The sequence below is a fragment of the Varroa destructor genome, unplaced genomic scaffold (genome assembly GCF_002443255.2).
Source record: "Varroa destructor unplaced genomic scaffold, Vdes_3.0 BEIS01000001.1, whole genome shotgun sequence".
Classification (NCBI taxonomy): domain Eukaryota; kingdom Metazoa; phylum Arthropoda; class Arachnida; order Mesostigmata; family Varroidae; genus Varroa; species Varroa destructor.
The window spans coordinates 35,049,974-35,073,099 of record NW_019211454.1 but is presented as its reverse complement, the minus strand read 5'-3'; the positions used below and the strand labels follow the sequence as shown (position 1 = coordinate 35,073,099).

At 38.0% G+C, this 23,126-nt stretch overlaps 2 protein-coding genes and 1 long non-coding RNA gene across 14 annotated transcripts in view; 1 reads left to right on the top strand and 2 right to left on the bottom strand.

Annotated features, from left to right (window-relative positions):
* Positions 1–1,084: 1,084 nt before the first annotated feature.
* On the bottom strand, positions 1,085–17,854 carry LOC111242845 (uncharacterized). Of its 9 annotated transcripts, XM_086983107.1 has the most exons (23): positions 17,714–17,854; positions 17,459–17,622; positions 16,677–16,814; positions 15,328–16,527; positions 14,854–15,020; positions 14,432–14,568; positions 14,087–14,210; positions 13,632–13,773; positions 13,330–13,411; positions 12,913–13,071; positions 12,662–12,794; positions 12,302–12,430; positions 11,899–11,998; positions 11,445–11,554; positions 10,923–11,027; positions 10,384–10,517; positions 9,178–10,078; positions 9,032–9,070; positions 8,454–8,527; positions 8,049–8,143; positions 5,144–7,915; positions 1,945–2,031; positions 1,085–1,233 (listed from the first exon to the last, which is right to left on the bottom strand). In XM_086983107.1, the coding sequence occupies exons 1-17, from the start codon at positions 17,734–17,736 to the stop codon at positions 9,898–9,900; spliced, it is 3,228 nt and encodes a 1,075-aa protein (XP_086839233.1). In that variant the 5' UTR covers positions 17,737–17,854; the 3' UTR covers positions 1,085–1,233; positions 1,945–2,031; positions 5,144–7,915; positions 8,049–8,143; positions 8,454–8,527; positions 9,032–9,070; positions 9,178–9,897. The 9 variants fall into 9 exon arrangements, with proteins under 9 accessions (XP_086839233.1, XP_086839252.1, XP_086839221.1 ...); XM_086983126.1 differs by lacking the exon at positions 5,144–7,915; XM_086983095.1 differs by lacking the exon at positions 8,454–8,527.
* On the top strand, positions 9,341–20,610 carry LOC111242945 (uncharacterized). Its single transcript, XR_015323505.1, has 4 exons — positions 9,341–9,479; positions 10,348–17,984; positions 19,747–19,817; positions 19,995–20,610. It is a non-coding gene; the product is annotated as an uncharacterized LOC111242945 (long non-coding RNA).
* The window catches only part of LOC111242859 (WD repeat-containing protein 47), a 77,139-nt gene continuing 74,265 nt past the window's right edge, over positions 20,253–23,126 (bottom strand). For all 4 annotated transcript variants that reach the window (XM_086983145.1, XM_022787765.2, XM_022787783.2 and 1 more), the window contains one exon: positions 20,253–22,838. In XM_086983145.1, the coding sequence (XP_086839271.1) occupies positions 22,510–22,838 (329 nt within the window). In that variant the 3' untranslated portion in view covers positions 20,253–22,509. The remainder of the gene's footprint in view (positions 22,839–23,126) is intronic.

Genomic DNA, 23,126 nt, shown 5'->3' with positions numbered 1-23,126 from the left:
TACATAAAACGACAGCTTGTTACAACTTCTAATAAATTTAAAAAGGGCAACTCAACATTTTTTACAAGAAGCTATACGTTATTTTTCAAGGCAGATATGTTATGATCTAGTGGTAGCTAAGAGTCCGGAAAAAATATGCAACTCTGTATATTGAACGACGCGTCTCGTTCTCGAAAGTACTATTTTTTTAATTTTCAGTTAGGTGCATTCGAGGTAAAAAAAGCTTAGTAAAAAGTAAGTTACTGTGTAAGTTTTGAGCTTGTGTTTGATAAAAGGCATACTCGATAAAATCATTTTCTCAGGCTCTAAAAAAAAATCTCAAACTGACCTGCGAAACCCAACACAGAGATGTTCCCGTGAACAAGGTAAACACTTTCAAACCACATGATTTTTTAACCTCAAATAAAATACGTCAGTTTCATTTAAACTCTTGAGATTTCACGTTAATAACCAATAAACTATTTTGGATGTTTTAAGCACTAAGCAACATTGCTTTTTCTTGCAATATATTAAGAAAACGATGAGATTGTCATTTTATAAAATAACCCTGATGAGGACAGACTTATGACATGGTTTGGTAAAAATATGCCATAGTAACGATTTTTCAACGCCTAATTTGAGCGAACAATGGCCGAATGTTTAGGGCTATCATGGCAACGCATTTGACATAATGCGCATCAGAGATCTAGAACACGCTGCTTTCCATTTATATTTAAAACAAATCATCTTCCGTTTGGTTTTCAGAAGTACATAGGTTTTAAAGTTGTTGTGATCTAGTAAATCTTCAATGCCAAAAAAAGACTTTCTAAACTTAATGTATGAGACGCATAAGGCACGTGCGAAATACACCAGTAACGGGATTTTTGCGGAACAAGCAAGATTTTTCAGCTCACAGTTAGCGTTATTGTTATCATAGGGGTAGGTAAAGTGGTTAAGATGCCATGCTGGTCTACACTAACGCAATTATCGTCATAAAATTGTGTTGGCAATTTGCTCAGTATTAGAACCGTAATCTTTAAAAGAAGACACTACAAACAGCGTACCCATTAATATATATTAAACTGAAATAAATACTCCGTATGGCTACATTTGTATACACGCGATCGTATCTAATTTTATTCTAAACGCGCAGAGGTACTCGTTTATCAAATACTAAGTCTCCTACTAATTAAAACAGAGTAACAGTTCTAGCAAAGTCTACTCCTTGTCGAGATCAGGAACAACCTCAATGCCCTGAAATAGGAACAGAATGCAGAGTTAGTAATGGCTTCCGGTTTAGCACACGTAACAATTACTAAAGTAAAGTACACAGCTAAAGATAATTGTCTCGTATCGGGTTTACTGATGTAGCGATGGCATTAGGAAAAGAGCCTTTGCTATCATTTCTTTATCTAAGTCAAGTCACCTTTATTTAAGGACTTTATTTAAGTCCTTGTTGGAAATAACATAACATACACGTAATTGCCGTAAACGTCTACTTATGAAGTACACGTGATTAACTCTCCTAGGAAAGCCATAGCTTACACAAGGTTCGTCTTTATATCTGTTGCGCGTTGTCAATTGTAAGTTTTTAATCTAAGATACTACAACTTATAGCAAAAAATGTAACTGCCTTATTCCCAGTCGCGTTTGATGTAAAATGAACCATACAATATCAGGATAAAGAAACCTTTAGAATTCTGATTGTTTCAGCTGTTTCTCTTATCAGAACGCCAATTGTCTAAACGGTATCGCTCTACGAGGAGTACGTCTAAGGTCGTTCTCATAGCCAGTAGGAGAGAATGCCTTAAAATAAAAGTCTGTTTCGTCTTTCGAGGTCACGCGCACTCCGAATGGCCATTATCCACAATATAATAAGTACCGCATTCACGCAAGTACCTGCCAAGTACACTGAAAGAATATGTCATGTCTTTCCTCGTCTAACCTAACAGAAAATGTTCTTACCAAAGGCTTGTATTGGTCGCCTGTAAGTCGGATGTCTCGAAGAATTAGCTCCGTTGCTCGCGGATGTGTAGTATCGCGAAGGTATGGCTATAAAAATTAAAGAAAAAATGTCACAACCGCATTAGTTACAATCTTTTTGTAAACTAAAATAAAATCTACAAAAATAATGGTCACGATGAAGGAATGCTAACTTGTCAACCAATGACAGAGGGTCAGCAAAAAAAGCTAGACGATATATATTAAGTAATAGTGTTTATTATCTCTCAATTAAGTATTTTTATAACAACAACGTAAACTTACAACATTATCAAGCGAATAACAAAAGAATAGTAAAAATTAACTGTAATAACACTAGGCAATATGGTTTATAATAATTGCATAGAACAAGAAGCTTAGGTATATGATTAAAGCAAATAAACAGACAACTGCTGGAATAAAATTGAATCCATGATCGAGATTTATGACTTTCCGTTTTTTTTCATTCTACACAAGAAAGGCAAAAAAACATTGAGTCAGTTTATGCAAAGTCATTAAATACCTCACTACTCTTTGTTGTCATTGTTGTTTTTTATTATGTCCTTGCTATTAAAGTCTACATGAATTAATGAAAAGAATTATGAAAGTGTCATGTTGCTATGTTGCTTGAGCTCCATAAAATTCCAAAACTATGATCTAAGAAAACTACTGATTAAATGATGCGCTACATAGGTGCCCCAGCAACAACGTTTGTCCATTTCTTCCAAAAGGGGTTGGACATTGTAGTGATAATTTCATCGCCTGATTCACTGATGAGTTGAATCATAATAATATTTTTTAGATTTGACAAAAGATGCAAGTGCGTTTATTTGATAAATACGACAGCAATGACAGTTAACACTGGTAGAAATGTAACGCATGCATTATACATAGGTTAATAAAATCAATTCATTTTCTGCAAGCGTGGCTCGACTGGAAAAGGGGACACATTATTTAAAGCACATACTTTTCCGGTCCACAATCGATGAATATATCGATCTGCGATAAAGGGTGTGGCCAATAGGCCCGTAATGATTGCTGCGGACGGAATAATTTCGTACCACATCCTCCCAAGGATATTTCAGTAGGCTTCACTTTCAGCGACTCTTATACAATGTCACCGGGGCCTCTCGATCGGGTCAAAGCACAAACGAGCACAGTTGTAAGTGCAGCAACTATCAATCGGTATTCACAGCTCAAGTTGGTAGATACAACAGAGACAGGACAGGCTTCAATATCGTCCTTTGCTGATTCGCCCGCATTTATTTTCACCACACAGCGACACTTTTATCAAAGTGTCGATTCATCAATTTGAAATACAACGCGCCAGACTACACAACATAAACTATCCTTGAACTGCAAACTCATCAAATCTAACATTATTCTTCTATCGGTTATAAATAATAACACCATATTATTATTCATGTTCATGTACGCAAGCAAGAGCTTGTATATATATATATATATATATATATATATGGAGTACGATGGGTGTGCTAAAGAAATGTATATACAGTCGAATGAATTTAACTTGGGTCTTTTTTTCTTAATTTTTATATTTATATATTATGTTTATTTATAATGCGAAAGAATCTACATAAATGGTAGAACTTATCCTCCTACCCCAGGTGTTTAAAATGATTATTCTCCTGGTCAATACGCTGTTGATAACGATCGACAATTAATTGACATATATTTACGCACATTCAATTTGGTTCTATGGCGCGGTTTTGCTCAATTGTGGCCTTTAAATAATGCAGTGTCATTGAGTTTCTGATGTAGTCTGACTTTATCCTTAAAATTTCCTTCTGGATAAGAAAAGCCCATTGACGTCAGCTATAGAGAACCGGGTGTCCTATAGAACCTCTTCTCTTATCCATCTGTTTGAAATCTTTTCGTTAAGCTATGCTCCTCCATCACGATCTAGTGTACAGGTATTCCAAAACTGAACTTCTTATCTTCACTGATGTCCTCACAAGCGTGCGCTACAACATCGTCTTGCAGTAAATTCAAGTAACTATCAACAGTCACTGTACCGTTAAAGAAATCAATCCTTTGTTTGAAATATGGCTTCACATTTTTGCGCCTGTTTAATTCGTGTGTATTAGGTGAATTTATAGTTACCTGGTAAAAGCAGTTGTGTTGACTAATTGTGCTATTTAGTTATGGGATGTAGCTTTATCATTTCAAACTATCTACCCTGAAAAGTGTGCATTCTGTTTACTTTTGTTCAAGTACCCTTCGTAAAATTGTATTTTTCGATCAAAATCATCTGCATTTATTGATAGCATGTACCATTAATTGGATGTAACTTTTCTATTCGCAACGATTTGAAAGGCAATGGACTTTCGACTTGCTGATGCCAAGCTTACGATTTCATTGTCTTACATATGTTTATAATGCTTTGCTATAACTTTCCTGGTTGATAAATCTCGTTAGCGTTGCTGGTTTTCTAGGAAGATCATCTATAACCATCTTGCATAGTTCAGTTTAGAATAATACCATTAAAATATTGTTAGACATTCTTCACGCTGCATACTAGCTCGATTCGCTACGAAGCAAAATATTCGCATCAGATTTTTTTGGGGGTTATTTTGTGACAAGGTTTCGTCATAGGTTAGTTTCCTCTAGAAATAGCCTGGTAATGCGGTAATGAAGTGATTTGAATAGAACTAACCGATTACTTATAGAGTGTGATAGATTGTCTTTAGCTCGAGTGGACAGTCAACACATAAGCACGGGAGTACTAATGCAAAATATTAGATGGCAAAGTCACAGCGGTGGAATATTCAAACACGGAAGTAAAAGAACGTTATTAATTTGTTAAAGAGGCTTGCCGTGTATATGCAGCAAGCGTACCGAACGAATGAAACATTGCAATGGTCTATATGAAACAAGGCTCAAATGATGGGAGAATTGTAACAAGCATCAGTTCGGATTTAAACCGAGCAGATCTTAGCTCACATTGGAAGGAAGTAGCACCATGGTCTTACGTCTGATTCATGTATGTAATGCGGGGCATACGTTTGCAAAAGGGTAAGCCAGTGTTTGGACAAGAAACAAACTCACAGATTCACGGAGCTTGATGTTAACGCCACGCACCTACATCAACCTTAAAGGATCACCAGAATTCTAACAATGTTTATAATAAAAGCATAATTCAAATAAAGCACCTATTACCTACTTTGGTACATCATCTCTATGCTTGAATGGAGTTTCATCTTCATACGAACGTCACGTTCAGGTGTCCTGGTCTCGAGACGTAATTACGCCTGTGCACGAAGGCAAGAGCGCACTAAGTGTTCGGCGGTTACAGCTCTCACGTGGTTTACCGTTTTATTCATTCGAGCTATATCCCTCTAGCTTAAGCTGTGTAGTCTTTCCAGGGTTTCTCTCCAGGGCCGCCAGCGTACGCAAGTCTCCACTCGCCACAAGCGTCTTCTTAGCGCTACATGCCAGAGAAGACGCCTCTATCGATTTATTCTATAGTCGAGCAACAATATCTGTTGGTTCTGCTGCAGGCTGTGTGACGCGGTCTCGACCCAAAGTTGCGTTACTCGTTGGACTTGTCTGCGTAGTCCAGACCCTCTTTATACCTCCAACAATCCTGTCACAACACTTGCTGTATCGCGGCGATAAACCTATCAGATTGTCACAGGGTCAGCTGGGCGTAATAATGGGTTCGGCCACAATTGTTACCGTTATGGTTTAGACGATCATCGGAAGACTGCTTTTGGCATCTGATTCTGACAAAACGACAATTAGATTCGGATTGTCTATCAACCTATTGCCAAAGCCGGCATAAATGCGCTGCACGAACGTAGTGAGCTTTATTTGTTTGCCTTGATTTGTATTCGGCTATCTCGCAAAGCAGGTGTCTGATACAAGGATCCTAGTGCTGTACTGCCTGCAAGGATCGTAGCATCGATTTCCATCTCTATCGTATTTAACAAGTTGGTAGATCTATAGCGGATATGTATTTGCCAATTTATTCGGGGATATGCGACGAATCACATGTTTCTGCCCTACTACTTTTTTTTACACATCAGTATCAGGGAGGATACAATCATCCTCGAGTTTACGCTATTGTTTCCTGCATATTTAATCTAGCTGCCCACCTTGGGAATGGGGTAGGTCAGCTGATAAGTGAGTTCCTGTTGGATGCTGTATTTAGCACCGGAGGCTGACATAGTTCGGCTGACCGTTATTTTAGCTGTTGTTTACGCACCGATTATGTTTTTTATTTGCCATCGATAACTTCATGTAAATTATATTAGCCATTAATATATTTTTTGACAGTGCTATACATATTTTGCGTGTCGTATCAAGAATGTTACAGAGTTTGAATAAAAATATTAGAAAACTTTCCAGCGTTGAATATTACTACCATTTGAACTAGCTAGTTAGTTAATCTTAATTAATCTTATTTGATTAGCTTAGCCAGAAAGTAATTTTGGCAATTTTGGAACTTTGTTTACAGGACATTCGACCTGCACGCTTGCCGGAGCTTTCTACAATTGTTGCATTGTTTATGTTTTGGATCCGTTTGTTTTTAGTAGTTTTTTATACGATGAAATCACACAACCGAAAAAGTTTGTATCCTATACGTCCTTGCGCCTTGAAAAAAATGCATCTAAGACAACAACGAGGATTGTGTAAGAGTTTAAAGGCTGAGCAACTCGCGAGAACTTATAATACTTGAAGACTCGAAAAAGGTTCCCCCCTCCCAAATATTGTGAAATAGCGATGCAAACTCCGCTTTAATTCAGCTCATCAGATTGAATTAAAAAAAGATAATGTAAAGGCCCAGCCAAGGCAAAGGACAGGGCTGGGCTTTTATGGCTTCGGCGGTCCAGAGAGTTTGGCAAACCAAATAAATGATACTTTTCGTTCTTAGAGCTCTCGCACTCTTCTAGCGGGTTACAAGTATTTGGCTCTATTTATATATCTATATATCTAGAAAACAAGCTATCCAAAACAAGAGGCAGGAGCCCGAAAATGAGCCTATGAACTGATCACTTCTTTAAATTTTTTATATTATCATAGAGATCCGTCTACTGTCCAAATGCTAAAAAGGGCTGCGGAAATTCAAACAAGTTATTTTAAGAAACAAGATTAGCTTCTTCCAGAAGTTAATACTATGTGAATTGAGAGGAAAAACGAAATTATTTTTTGGCAGATCTATTGTTTATAGAAGATACGTTTATCGCACAATATGCTCGCTTTGTGTTAGCTTATATACATATAGTGTTTGTCGAGGAATTTTACAAAATGTTTATCCATGTTGAGATAATTTAGCGATGTGATTCATAAGCTATCCACTGTGTAAATCATTTAGCCTGTAACAGATTTGTTTTTCAAATATATTGCATGTGTACCTCTTCAAGGCCAAGTAGATTACATAAAAAAAATAGAAAATAGATATAGCAATAGAATAATCTATTGATCATATACACAATGATAATATATTTATCAAGTGATGTAGCTATAGTACAAAAAAATACATCAAGTAATATAATATATAAACTAGAGTATTCTCTTCAATTACATTTTCTATTCTAAGCAAATGAAAACTTAGAAAGGCTAGGTTGTTTTACTCAAAAGAGTACTAACGTGTACTCTTAGCATGAATGTTAAACCGCCAAAGATTATGTGAGTATATCTCATCGAATATTAACAACAGAAAGCAATTCGTCAGGGTAGTTTGCTATTGAACTTTGGTAGAATTTGTAATGGTTGCTACGAAATATAGATCAAGTGTCATATTTGTATAGGGATGCAACTAACAATTTCAGCTTTCCAGCATCACTTGATTGGTCCTACTATGGGTAACGGAACTTTTGTTTTGTATCAGTACAGGAAAACCAAAAGGAAGGCGAAGGGCACGCGACAGATGTCACTTTCGTAATGTATTATTATAGTTGTTGGCCTTGAAGTAGATCGATAGAGTCTGCGGCTGAATTTCAAGTTTCGGTGAATCGCATATGTGATGCAAAGCACTATTCATTGTGTTTAAAAAGAGTCCAATCTTATAATAAAAGCATTTATTGTTTATACATTTTTAATAGTATTTGATCATAAATGTTTACCTTTGCGTATTTGTCTTCTAAGTTGGTTACGGTGATTGTAGACGTTTGTGGTATTTCGAATAAGTCGTCAAGGCAAGGGGTATTCGATTCACGTACTAAGCGATTTAATAAACAGCGTTATTATAGGTTCAATTTATCGTTGGCTAGTGTACGATATATACACTTTCCGAAAACATGCTACGTACGGGGGAGTTTCTAAACGGTGAGAGCGCAGCTTAGATCTAAGATGGTTGGACCGGAGTTCCGATAACGTGAAGTGAGATGGGCGATAACGGTTAGGTCAGCTATAACATTTGAATATGTAATGTGGATTTAATCGCAGTCACTACTTTGGTAAGAGGAAAAAAGTGAATGCTAACGCATTCCGCTAATAGAAGAAGATATCAAACCGAATAGACTTCTTACGTTCACGTTAGGATTGCCTCAGCTACTTGAGAGATTTTGGAGTACTAGGTAATGTGCCGATGCTCTAATCTCACCTATGAAAAAAAAACCCAATAATTTTCAAAAAACTCTTTATATGATATCCATAAATATTTTCTCTTACGACTCGCCACTTTGATAAACCGAGTTTTATCTCTGTTATCTTTGCTCCGGTCAGCTCACTTTAGAATCGACCCAACGAATTTATCACGTCGAGAGGCCTGTCATAGGCAGACCAAAATTTGGACACAACATAGGACGCAACAAAGAATGCGTCCATTCACTAGATACGTTGTATCGAGTTTCAGAACTCTAACTAAAAAAAGTATCCGGAGAAAGCTTAAACCAACAGCAAAAAACGATGTGCTAAGTGTCATCATAACGCATAGCGCCAGAACGCCGTTCTCTACCGCCGACCCAAGATGGAAGAGTCGTATAGGATTTGAGAAATATATAGGCTGCGTTATGGCACTGTCGGAATCATATTTCAAGCAATTATTTCGTTAGTCAATAATATTTCGTTAGTCCGGGAAATCATAATGTGAGAGGTAATAGCCAACCTCGAACGATGTCTTCTTGTGAAGTATCAGATTCGAAATCTATCGAAAGAAGTAAAATAAAGGCAATTAGTAGAGACACGATTTTATTATCCGAAAAAACTTGTTCTAGTGGAGAGATGCCACGACATTACAGAAGGAATACTCACACCTAGAAACAACGATTACGAGTTGTGTTTTGCGTTCACTCTTATATAAACAAATTCAATCCATAGCGACACCTAGTAACCGTATTTCATGTTGTCTGCAATTGTTATATGGTGTAAATTTAAGCAGACGATTTTTTGTGAATCGTTCGTCAGATGCTGACGTGCTGCATACTCCGATGGTACTGTTTACGTAATGCTAGCTAGGTATTGCACAAACCACTAAAGCGTACAGCGTTTTTTAGTGAATGATTTTTTAGTGAACCATGACTGTTGAATTGCCTTCACTTTTTCGGACATCCCAGGTATAAACATAACTAGTATCACTGTGTATATGGAGAAGATGATTATATAATATCATGTTTATACGTAGCAGTATTTTAGCTGCCAAGTACAAATCTTTATAAAGAACGTTAATGCGGAATAAAATGTGCAAAATCAATTCTATATAATACACACTAAGCGTACCTAGTCATAACAACCCAAAGAAATAACGTAATTTACAGTAGAACGGTTATATGCTCATTTATTTATTTTTTTTTATTTTAACACATATTTAAAACGGCGTACAGGGAACTAGCCAATTGAATTACCACTTTTTAACACAGCCATTGCGTGTACTTTAGGAACGCTGCCGAAATAGGAAAACCGGATAATAAATATAATAAATACACAATACTGCTACATTGTGATAGAAAAAGTATAACCCGCGTATACATAGCATTAACTATGACTTTTTAAATGAAGTCGAGGGCGTTTACTGGGAGAAGAGACATCTCGAGTGAGTGAAACTGAGGTTCGTTTCTCTCGTTTCTGATTGGAATCATTCTTGGTAGGTAAAGGCTCCTTAGTTAGACAGTGGAATCTTGTTGATTGCGTTGTTGTTAATCCCAAGGGAAAATTCCTGAAAGGGGATTGCATATGTGGTGTAAGATCCATCAAGCACCTCAAGACACTATCTAAGATAAAGAAAAAAAGTGAGGGATGCCTTTGAGTTGTTTGAGAGTTTTTCAAATAATAGTCTGGTTTGAATCTAAATAGAAATCAAATCGCCGCACATTTTGATGTGAGCCTGTAAGTAGCTAAAATCATATTGCAATAGGAGATAAAAAAAAATATAGATATATATGGAGTAATACTATTTTTTAAATATGCGTATCTGTTTTATGCTAGGTTTATCCACATAGCTCATAGCAGCAAAATTTAAACCTGCACGAGGTGACATTCGCTCTTAGGATCGCAATAATGACATGAGGCCGTGACAAAAGAGCGCGGAGTTCTTCCGAGGGTCTCCATATTGTTAGGGGTACCTCCACTTCGCTGGACACGCAGCGCACAAAAAGCTGAAAGAGTCGTCAGCTGCAGTTATCGTCAACAAGATGTTCGTTCTAATCCATTCGACATGAAAAAAAAGTATTTTTAGAAGCAAGAAGCCATAGGCAAATATTGGAATTTTCTCTGCAGTGTAAACGGCCTATACTAGCTAATAGTTAACGTTTGTCGGAAAGTAGTGTAAGTACATCATTCATTTGGTTAGCATGGATATGATACGTAGGTTCTCCATGCTATTTTAGAAAATATTAACCCAACTAGACATATATCGAAGTATTATAAACATTTTTCAACAGAGGACAGTAAACCGGTTAGTACCACGTATACCTTTAATTTTTTAATCGTAGTATTTGTACTAGAAAGTCTATCACTTCACTACAATATGCTCAATTTAACGAGAAGTAACAAAAAAATACCTTTAATAAAGACGCAACTTTTCGTTCAAGCGGGCATTCTTCCCGCTGGCGAAGCTCCTCCATTTTGCGACGAACAGCTTCTTCAATCCGAGCGCATTGATTTGCCTAAGTACAGCACCGTGAACGGACCAAATTCGTAAATTAGGCAAAATTTTACAAGTCGTACGTTGTTGTATAGAAACAATACACGTAAAAAAATTATTAACAAGAATCTGGATCAGAGAACATCTGCTGAAGGATATGAACAGACACGCAGAAGGATTCCCAAACCAGCTACGGGGCTATTTAGCAAGCCGGATCATAATCTTAGATGCCCCAAATGTAAAATCTAGGTAATTTTTGCTGCAGTAAGCCCTGATACTCTTGATCTTGAAGTAAATAACTAAACGTTAAAAGCAATCACCGAATATTAAACGATTTAAGAACTGCCATATTGCGAACGTAACAAGATTTGCGAAATATTTACTTTATATATCGGTACTCGAATGAAAAATAAAGACGATCGCGCGAACCAATAACTACCTGGACACAATCGTGGTAGCGCTCTAGCATACGCTTTTGCGATGAGCTTAAGGCCATCATTACTTGTGAAGGATCATGTGAGGCCTCTATAGCTTCATAGATCTCTTCACCTGGAACGAAAGTTCGCTTAGCCGTGTAAAGATTATCATTTTAAAATAAAATAAAATAGAAAGTTTTAGCTTAACCCAAGGAGCTTGACCATTATTGACTTTCTTAGTTGCGCGCCATCCATATGATCGAGCGTTTTAACCCTTAAAAAAACAACGTGTCTATTTGTGTAGACCCTTAATAGAACACTATGGCAAGACCTTTGGCTGTGTACTGAATATGCATAAGGCTGTATTTTTTTTTATCGTGAACTAGTAAGGCTATAGTGAAACTTTTCTGAGGCTGTGGATGTCGCAACTTCTCTTAATACACCAAACCGAAAAAAAAAGTTTTCTTTGTATCTCACCGGAGTTTAGCTTTGAAACGTTTTCTTTGTTGCGGGGACGTAACACTCGTTTCGAATGCCATTTCTCTGCCTCTATTTCCTTTCGAACTTGCTCCCGGACCTACGTATATATAAAACATTTCCTAAGATGCTCACGATTGAATGCTTTGCGAAGTGGCGCTACATACCTATATGAAAGACTATACAATGTCGAATTACCAGACCTCCCGAAACGTGTAGATATGATAGCTTTCTAAATTTACGTACTAGATACTTGTTTCTATAATAAATAGAAACCGGTTTAGTAATCAATGCAAAGTCCCGATTGGCTAGCAAACAACTGTTGTATGAAACGAGGGCTATTAAATATGTATAAATATAGATACTCTTATGAAAAGGGTAGGTTTGCTCGTCGTGGACATACCTTTTCTTGAATCTTGGCAATTTCGCCTTCAAATTTTCGGCGCTCCTTAACTTCGTCGGATTCTTTTCGTATGATGCTGCCTCCCTGAGCGAATTTCTCAAAATACATAAGACTTGAACATGACGTAACCTGTAGAAGTATTTTAAATTCAGTTCGCCCTCGTCTGGATGCTTGTTCTAAAGTAAACTGGTATAGTTTGATGTCTAAGACAGTTTGTTGGGCCTCAAATGTAAGTTATGTTAACACACGCTTTTTGGCAAAAACATAATTAAAAAAAGTTAATGAAGCACTCCATAGTAAAAAAAAAAGATTATTTAATCCACATCTTCGTCGTATGAATTCGGTTCGATAATTACTTACGCGAACTCTTATGAGGGGGAGAGATCCACCATTAGGTTGTGCCGACAATAGAGGCACAGCAAGCGTCTCCCTGCAGAAACCGAGCCGAGCATGCCATCGAGCCCGACGAGTCGAATTATAGTGGATTGCCAATCTGGGAACGTCACATTCAGTATTACTACTTGCAATATGACTTATGGCGCCTATGGTATAGCAATATGAGTGTTACTTCTTATTCAGGGTTCCTACGCCTTTGGCATCAAACGTCATACCTTGCTCCTTCGAGATGCAGTGGATCAACACCGTCTCGAGCACCACGTAAGGCCGCGCCGCTAACACACAGTTTGTGTCCTACGGCGATACCAGATCTTGAGCCCGCACGTGACAGCACTGTAGCTAAGGGGGGATCGATATCACACGGGATTGAGTACCTGCCCACACGTAGCACATATAAATAAAACAAACACTTGAAATGTGCGATCAAAAGGTTCCTGGAAGCCTTTTGGCTGTGACAGCCCAAAATAAACAAAGATTGCTTAATGATGAGCTTTAATTATACCAGGCATGTGATCTTAGTTTCTTTATAGTTATGCAAAAAAGTTTTGCTGAAAAAAGAACGTTTCTTCATGAGCCATTACTGAGTCCCAGAATAAACAGGTAAATTTTGGGAACTATGAAAATCAACCCACCATCCATCTGAGAGGACTAGCTCCGGAGAAATCTGCTTCACCAAAAGGACCATTGTTCTCTCTGAAGATTCATCACGTTCGACTGAAATGCCATCACATTCATCATTAAAATAAAGATTTAGATACATAGAGAGTAAGATGTTTTTAAACACACCTCTTTCGTCGAGCCCGCATTTTGACAAGCTAAGGGCTTGTTTAGGCTGCTAATGCTGCACAGTTGTTTGCAGGACCCACATCACACAAACGCCGCATAAAATCAGAAGTGAAATTGGGCCTATTTAAAACCTGAATAATATGTCTACCTATCATTTTGAGTGGGCTTCTATGGGTTCCTTGCACTTCAAGTTTCCACCTTTTTCGTAACTGCTCAAGAACGTTGTGCACAGTTAAACAACCAGTTAACTCACGAATTCGTCTACTATACGCAGACAGCTTCCACACCACCTGCATAACGACAGATTAATACAATGTCAAAACAGAATCGGTAGTCTATTGATAGTAGAAAAGTGCTTATGAGAAAAATTTTCCAGATACACATAATCGCATAAATTCCCTCGAACTGCAAATTACCAACTATACCAACGCTTACGTACCAGATACGCTAGAAAGTCATGTGAGCAAATATGACTTCTACCAGAACTAAAAATTCTATTGTTGCTAAGACAATGAAATGATATTTTCTTGAAAAAGTTGAGGTGAGAAGTGTTTGTTGTACTGCTATATAAAAAAAAAAGACTTAAAACAATTTTCCTTGTACCTGTTCAAAGTGATTTGCGAACCAGAGGTCAAAGTCATTTTTTGAAGACACATTGAGTGTTTGTAGAAACATCTTCTTTGATACGTTTAGGTCAATCTTTTTGCCCGACTCGTCGTCTTGGAACCTGCACAAGGTAACATCATATGTTGACAACACAATATCTACTGTCATATATTGACTGAACGGTCCATTTTAAGGAAGCGCAGAACATGACCACCCTGGCAGAGTTAAAAGACAAGAAATTTAGGAGTATACTGCACAATGCACGCTATTCTTTTCTAGTGACGCCCTGGCTAGCGTCCACTTCAGCGACCTAATGTCATTGAAATAGATTAGACTGCTTACCAATCGGCTCCTGCGTACGCAGGTGCTCTATCGATAAGCATCAATTCTCGGAGGGCATTTTTTACTGAGCTCTTCGACGACATGCCATCTGACGTACTTGCTGTTACACATGAATCAATTAGTGGCAAACCTTGACCCTACAATTTGAAAGATGACTCAGTTTCAATTATGTGTATTCAGAACCTTTAAATAAATGGAAATCACAAGTCTATCTTAGAGATATATTCTCTAGATAGGCGGAAATCTGTTCGTAGAAATTGTTATGACAAACAAGCTGGACAATGGACAGCTTAATATATGAAAGCTACTAGCTATAAAATAGCAATCGATTCCGTTGTTTTAACATATTATATTAATTCCTAGTAGATGTTGAGAATCATATGATCTCTATATGCGCCTTTATTGGAAACATGATGTCAGACCTTCGAATCCTGATATGATTTAGATTGGCAGAAGTCGTCTCCGCGAACTACAGGCTCTGGCGTGCTCTCAAGTGAAGTTCCAATCCAAGTTGATATTTGTGGAGTAGTAAACGAAGAGGGCTCATTCGACGCGGTAGGGCAGATTGCTGCGCTCCGTCGCTTTAAGCCTATATCACGCGTACATAATAAAGTTAGGTTAAGTCATGCCGTGATAAAAATTATGTGAGGGTGACAAATATATCGTACTTAAAGAGTGTTTTGAGTGCAGAGCGTATTATTCTAAAAGCAAGAGCATCTTACACAGACTATCACATATCTGATACATCACTCAGATGTGTAAAAATGATTCGTTTTTTCTTTTAACCTACTTTTAGTGTAAGAATCTTTTTGTTCAACTATCGAGTTTACTTAGATTCCATATAAAGTTTACTGACCATATAATGTTTGTTGAATTAATCATAATTAACTGCTAACCTGAAACACGTCTCACTGGCGTTTTTGATTTATTCACCCCTGCCGTAGACTTTGGCTCTTTTGTGTCAATGTCACTAAGTAATCTCATGCTACGCTCAACTGTGGCATCACTAACATGTTTCTCTGACGGTGTTGTAGGAACCAAAGATTTAGCCGCTGCTGAGACTGAAGGTTTAGATGAAACTGGTTCTTTTTCTAAGATATTGCGCGCAGTCTTCAAATGTTTCTCACTGGCTGTAACGTTTTTTCCAGTAGCTCTGAAAAAGTCTCGAGTACCAGAGGTGGCTGGCTCGAATATTTCGTTAGCCTTGACGTCACCATTTTGAATGTTAATTTCAAGCGATTCTTCTCGAAACATGCGCCGAGCGCCTTCAAGCGCGTTAGCTGACACCTTTAGAGCACTACCCTTGGCACTCACAAATCCAATGGGAATCGCCGGAATCTCATGCAACTTATTCGCTTGATCCCCTGCAAGCGATGTTACTTCATCCTTTCTGTCACTCAGCTCTAATGCGTGGTCAGGTACAGGAACTTGTGCAAGTTCTTTTTCAAACATCGCCCTCACTAATTCCAAATGCTTCGCGGATACTGGGACCGACTCACCGTTTGCTGTTTTAAAGCCTTCAAAAGTGCTTTTTACAAAAACGCTTTTTTTACCATCATGGCTTTGTCGTGGTAGGTCCTCTGTAAATACTTGACTGATTTTTGAGTTAGTGTGCAATTTGAAAGAATGGCGTCGATCGGCTGAATTTTCGATAGCGTCAAGTTGATATTTGCTTGACGCCCGCAAGGTTTCGGCAGAGATCCTAGAGCGACTTACAGGTACGGACCCACTGGATGCTTCCGTTGAATTTTGTTTATCGTTTAAACCGTCATCAGTTTCATCTTTAAGTATACCCTTTACAGCTGAAAGAGTTGTAGCGGATATGTACATAGCTTTACCGCCAGCTGTCTTGAAATCGCTAAGATCTTCAACGTTTGACGCCACCTTTTCTTTAGAAAGTGTCTTGGAAATTGCTGACGTACAAACTAAATGTTCCTGTTTGTTACCTCCATCTGGACGAATCTCCTGTTTAACCGTTGTTTCTCCCTGATGCACGGTCTTGGATGGTATGTGAAAGTCCTGGGTGTCAATGTTATTAAAGATATCATCGTCTTCCTCAGTATTCTTCACAGGCGCTAATGAGGGTAATGTTTTACCTGGAACAATAACGGACATCGCTGAAGGTCAGTACTGCAGAACAGTAACGGTTACCAAAGCATAACGTCAAGATAGCAGGGCCTAACATGCCTAACGTTCTCTAGGTTATCACTATCCAAAGGCCTGTATGGCTGGGTTCCAAGCTCACTTTTAGTTGAAGAACTGCATGGAGTAGGAGGGGCCTGAAAGGAGTCATCAAAGAGGTCATCCTCATTTTGGGGCTTTTGGAAGAATCTCTCGCCATCTTGTAATTCTTGTTTGCCTTGAAACTCCGTATCTGGATCACCTTTTACGAGAATAAGGAAAAACAAGCACATTTGAGTCTTATATTAAAGGTATATGTAAAATTGGATTGGTGTGTTATTTCGTCGATCAATTTTTGAGCATTTATTACTGAAAGAAAAATGCAGAAGTCAAGATTTTTAAAAACTAAGTATGGAGCACACTTTAGTTGAGAGCTTTGCGTTTTGGATCTGCCTCCTTTAGTAAACAATATATACTGATTGCGCAAAACGACTGCTATTTATTTGGGATAATGCGATATTAATTGAATTCTGTTACTAGATACGGACAAGTTACTAAAACTATAAGCTTGAGCAGTTTGTCAGCAATGACGCTTACTTCGTTGAATTTGTTCATTGTCACTCAGTGAAATAAATCGTAATTGATAATATTTTCCGCTAAACGTTCACACGTTAGTTATGCTTCACTTTATTACGAAAAAAATACATTATAGTTTTTTACAGAGTTGTATTAGGTAGTCGTTGGACTGAGATTATTATGGCAACAGTACACATCAAGTTTGTATCATGTTCAATCGGCGTAGATATTGACTTTTCACTTGAAGATAGTGCAACGATTAACAAAGTCTAGAACCCTTCCCGTGCGCATATATAATATACGAAACTTTTTTTTTATTACAAAGTATACCAATAATTGTCCGTGGAGACGTTTCGCGGGAGCGCGCGGTCATTTCAAACGTGTCCCCATGATGGTCATGGTTCTCGTCGCCCGCTGATGCTGACGAGTTGTCCTCAAACAAATTCACAACCTCTCGCACCACCACACGAAAAGGTGTCCGATCCGACATACCACTAAATTATTGAAAGCAAAACGGCTTAGTAGGAACTCTTTGCACGAAATTCCCTACCTACTTTATCCCATATAGGTGTACAAATTACTGACATTTCTAATGTGTTGGAATTCATGACAGCCACCTTTTCCTGGTATTTGCTGCCCTCTTTTGCTGTCGTTGAATAATGCGTAATATGTACACGAAGCCTTTACTCTGGATAACGAAATATTTTACAATGTCTCAAGCGAGCTCGGTCGCTTACATGACGGATAAGCCAATCATCTGCTCGATGGCAGCTTTGTTCCCGCCAAAAGCGGCTGCGCGGGAAAGTTCTGCAGAGCACCCGGAAACTTGATTGTGTTGCCCACATGCACTAACCAGGTTAAGAACAGCAGGTCTTCGCCATCTTATAAATATTTGCTGATACATAACACCATCAAGTCATCTATTACCTTTCAACCGGTTATGATAAAAAAACAACATTGTTCATATATAGAAATAATCAGCAAAACACAGATTTGCCCAACCTTGATTTTTATCCTGCTTTGAATAGCTTTGAAATCATATTAGCAACGTAATACCAAAGAAGCAGACGGTTAAAATGAGAATACTAAATGAAAACCTATACTTATGAGTTGTTGCCATAAAAAAAGATTAAATATCATACGTTATCTAGGGTATCGTGTACAGGCGATAAGACGCGTAATAAATGAGTGTCTCAAACCGTGTAAAAACATGCTTATCACCCTTTTAATTTATTGTTCCGTGCCACTCTGATTCGAGTGCTCCAGTTGTATTTGCTAGGCCATATCTCTCATATCAACCTATTGAAAAGAGAAAATGTTGTCTTCGTTGCGATAAAATCTATATGCAATGCTGTTGGAAACGATAACTTGCTAAAAGTCAGCGAAACCTTACAGAATCCTTTAGCAAAAGGGAAACGGACTTTTTATTAAAAAGCGATAATAAATTTGTATACGGTAAAAGCATATCTTTCTCTTAATTCTTTATTTAATTCATCGAAAATAACGCCGCCGATGGTTTGCGACTTGTTGCACATAAAACGCGAAGTGTTTCTCGGCGCAAAAGTTAAAATAATCATAGTTTATCGATAACTTATTACTTACAAAAATATATCATCTTGGTACCGAAAGCATAGCATGGTAGATATCCTACAATGCGAAACTAGCCATAGTAGCTACTCATTAAGACTCTCCCGAATCGCTCTTTTTGAGTAGATTTAAAGATAACGATATTGCAGTCAGAGTTTATGCTTATTGAATTTCTCATAAATTTTTACGGTGTTTAGCGCCTAATTCGCTTAACTCTAAAAATGAATTAAAATTATTATTATATAATTTTTTTTGCTACAGCTTAGATCTGTCAGCGTTGGTGCCATCATTAGAGAGGGGCCCTAGTAGAAAAGGGAATGAAATTTATCTTGATCTTATGTTTTTAATGTTTGCTAACATCCATTCAATTACTTTTTAATTTTTTTTTTTAGCAAGTCAGAGCTGCTAGGCAATAGCCCGGCATTTCCGAAGTACCATACTATTTTTGGAATCATCATTAAAATTTCCATAATATGCTATCCATAAATGTTTAACGTTTAAGACGACATATCACAAAAATGCTTTCGAAATTATAAATGTAATTTAAAATGCTTGTAGCGTAGACGTATGCCAGCTGGTGGCATAGGCTACAACTACACTTATAATTTGCAGATTAAGAAATAAGTATAGATTGGGGATATCCTATTATGTCGGCGTCTGATAAGAGATAGATATTCCAAAGGTCACTGACTAAAGTTCGGAAACTTTTGTTTCATAAAACTTGTCAACTAAGCCCAGCGCTATATAAGCAATAATAACTTTCAAGGCACAAAATAATCGTTTAAAACTTATATCCCTCCACAACAGGCAGTTCAAAAAGGAACATTGCTTGAAGTATTTCAGTTTGATGCACTTGCTACGATCCATCTCCTGCCAACAAGATAGCCTCTAGAAAAGAAGTCTCGCACTGAGGTGGAAAAGTGTGATGTTCATTGTTATCTGCTTTTTTGTTTACAAATGCTCACGACAAAATATTTTTATCTCTTTCTGTCTATACAATTTTAAATCTTTTTTTTTTTGGTATTTTGCAGGTGTCTGATCTGTTTACGCTATGGCTATAACCGTTTTTGGTCCTCCTGAGGATCGTTCACTTTCGAACCTGGTAAAAAAGCTTTCCAAGTGTTGTGATATAAAAAAAATCATAAGGAGTTATCAACGATAAAAAAGAAGCTATTCTAGAATTGAATTGTGTCAGTGTTCGTCTGAACACATTACGTTGTTTAGGATGCGCTTTTTGAGTAAACGAATTTTTCTCCTTATACTTCCGCATTCGTTCCAGGAGAGATTTTCGTATTTGTGCCAGTCAACACCGCACGGCAGTGTCGTCAGCGTTTCCGCTCTTGTTTCGAAATTATTCGGTGCATGCGGTTCTTGAGCAAAAATAAGGTCGCAAACAGTGTTCATTTCAGTCTCTATACTTAACAAATAACCTACCATTGTTTATTAAATAGCCAATGATATAACTAGTAATGTCTGAATAGTCTGCTGTTCGAAACGAATTGTTATCGAATATCTATACATAAGAACACTTGGTAACTATCGGTGTTATACAACAAAATTTACGTTTATTCGACACCGTTAATTTCCTCATCTTTGCATCTTGTTTACCTCTATTCGAAGATGTCCCTATTATCGAGAGTCGTTTAGCAAACATTATGGTTCTTGTATCTTTCCATACACGACAATTCCGTCTTGTACCGTCGGTTGAACATAGGTACTAGTTGAATCTAGGAACACAAAATGAATGCAAACCCTCACAAGCAATCCCATTTACAGACTCCGTGTTGTTTTTTTCTCAATGTTTATTCACTATGGTCATAAATTTCAGAAGAGTCTCCGCTGCTGACATCGGCATGCATCTGTGTATGAGTCACCATAGGAAATGAACTCTTGTGCTCTCTACACGAATTTGTTACTGTCCTGTTAGCTGGATTCGTCGGATAGCCTTCAGACGTAACAATGACTTTTATAAGCAACATAAAATTTTTAAAGAATCCTCACTGGCTAAAGGGATTACTGTGCCATTATAATGTTTGGCGGGTACATGTATAGAAATCGTTCGCTCTATCTAATTCTACCGGCTACAACGTTTAGAACTACAGGGATCACTCGATAAATGCGTGTATGCATAAGTAACATATTCCATCGTCCACTTTCTCTGAGAGTCAGTTAACTACAGTGGAATGAACTTAAGAACAAATGGTAACTTCGATAGGAGAAACGAATATTGTCACGTTGTGGGTTGTTATTTTGTTTATTTGTCCTTTGTCCGTCATCGTGCGGCTGTGCTTCATTTTTCTCGTTGTTGATTTAAATATCGTTTGAATATCGTGAGACACTTCATGGCACTGAGTTACGCCTTATCTGCAAATAATGGTCATTTCTTGGTTGTTACCTCTATGGATGTACTAATAGCAGTAAAGCACCTTTCTTTTCCGGGTATACTCTTGTGTGACCATTCCGTATCGGTAAGGCGCAAGGGATGACTGGTGGCGATCATCGTTACAAATGGTATGGTGTGTCAAAACGTTACTGAATATAACTGTCCTCTCGATGGCTCTCTTTCATTTACTTCTTTACCGACGGGTCATCATATAGACATCTATAGAAATGTTGCTGAAACCCACAAATATGTCACCTAATTTCTATTACGTATCATTATTGTTTGTTCTGTTATGTCGAATCTCGCTTGGCGAGTTAGCCTATTTTCGAATAGTGTCGTTTTGCCATTTGCGAAGAGCTTACCACAAAGATGACATTTATAGCAGAGCAGTACATATATAGCGTTCGGTTAGTTTTATCGTCTCTCTGTTCATTACATATAATAATCATATACGTGCTGGGTATGTATATGCCAAAGCTGTCACTCAGCTCTGTATACTTATAATTAGTAGTCTTCATATACTCTCCTATGCATTTGTTGTCCTTCGCGCGAAATCGACAAATCACACTTCCTTAGTGAAAGCGATTTCATCTCTATCTCATGTCACCTGTATGAATGCATTAGCAATTGTTGCGGAAATACGCATTTGTTACAACTATCTTATCGGTCATACACCGGCAATTTTCGCTTCTACGTCCCGTTAATGGGCGCTCCTAGAAAGCGGGCCAGCTTTTCGTTCTTTTCTGTCGTTCTCTTGCTCTGCGTCGTCGTGTTCTTATCCCATTATCTTTCATATTTTTTCTTCTTCTTCGTATTCAGAGTAATGTAGCGCAATAAATACGCGATGCATGCACTCTTTTTCAAGTCTGAACTGAAGGCATGCATATCAGCTATTATTATGATTATTATTAGAAGCTCAATTGCAATGGTCGCATGTATTTGATGGTGAAGTGGCGACTCGTTCAGGCACGTCGCTATAACGTCGGTGACGACTCCCATACGGCTTCAACAACTGACTAACGGATGAAAAGCCGCTAAAGATTACATTTCTATGCGATGTTTGCGCATATATCAGCTGCCTAAGCGATAATGCTACCGCTTATTGGACCCCCCCTTTGTTTTATTGAGCTTCTGTACAACGCTTAGAATGGACAAAAGTAAATTTTTCCGCTCTAACAATAGTTTTCTTGAAAGTTGCTCCAGCTATCTAGTTAGCAAAGGGGTAGATTTAGAAGCACAAAGAAGGGAGACTGGGTAGAGAAAAAGTGTGATTTTGTTCCTGGATAAAAGGGGCACACCTTTTATTTTTTATGTTGACCACCCGTTCTTAGCTACGAGTTATGAAATGAAACTGTCCGTAATACCCATGTGAATGTTTAACGTCCGCTCATCGCAGTCAGAAGGTTCCGTCTCAGTCGACTGGAAGCCCCCAGAGAGAGGCTGTTTTATCGGCCGACGTAGTGACAAACGTAAAATCGGTGGGATGCCAGCGAGCTTGAATCACTTTGTCCGGGTGCTCTGCCACAACGATTGAGGGCAGTGGCTGTGTCAGATCTCCCTGTAGGTCACTGAGCACACAGCGGCCGTCGTAGGAGGCGGTCAACAAGTAGTAGGCCTTGGGTGAAAATCGCACCGAGCGAATGTCTTGCGAATGAGGCCGGAAGCACTGTATCACTCGGCCACCGCGAATATCGAACAGCATACACGTTGCGTCCTCGTGGCCAGAGACAAGCATTCGACCTGATAAAATTACAAAAAAAAAGTCGGACATTAAGTGAAATGCTGTTATTACTTTGTTCTCGGCAATAACGACTTTTAAACCTATGGTATGATGCCATACGCATCTTATATAATGACAGTGGGTACGGATGGTTATAATCTGTAACAGAGTAACTCTACTTGAATGCGCTTATACAGTAATAATGCCTTTCATTATTATTATTATACAACACAAACTCTAATAATATACAATAATGAGAAAATATGTTGTCCTGTTCCGCGACGTCTATTAAAAAGTATGCCATGTAT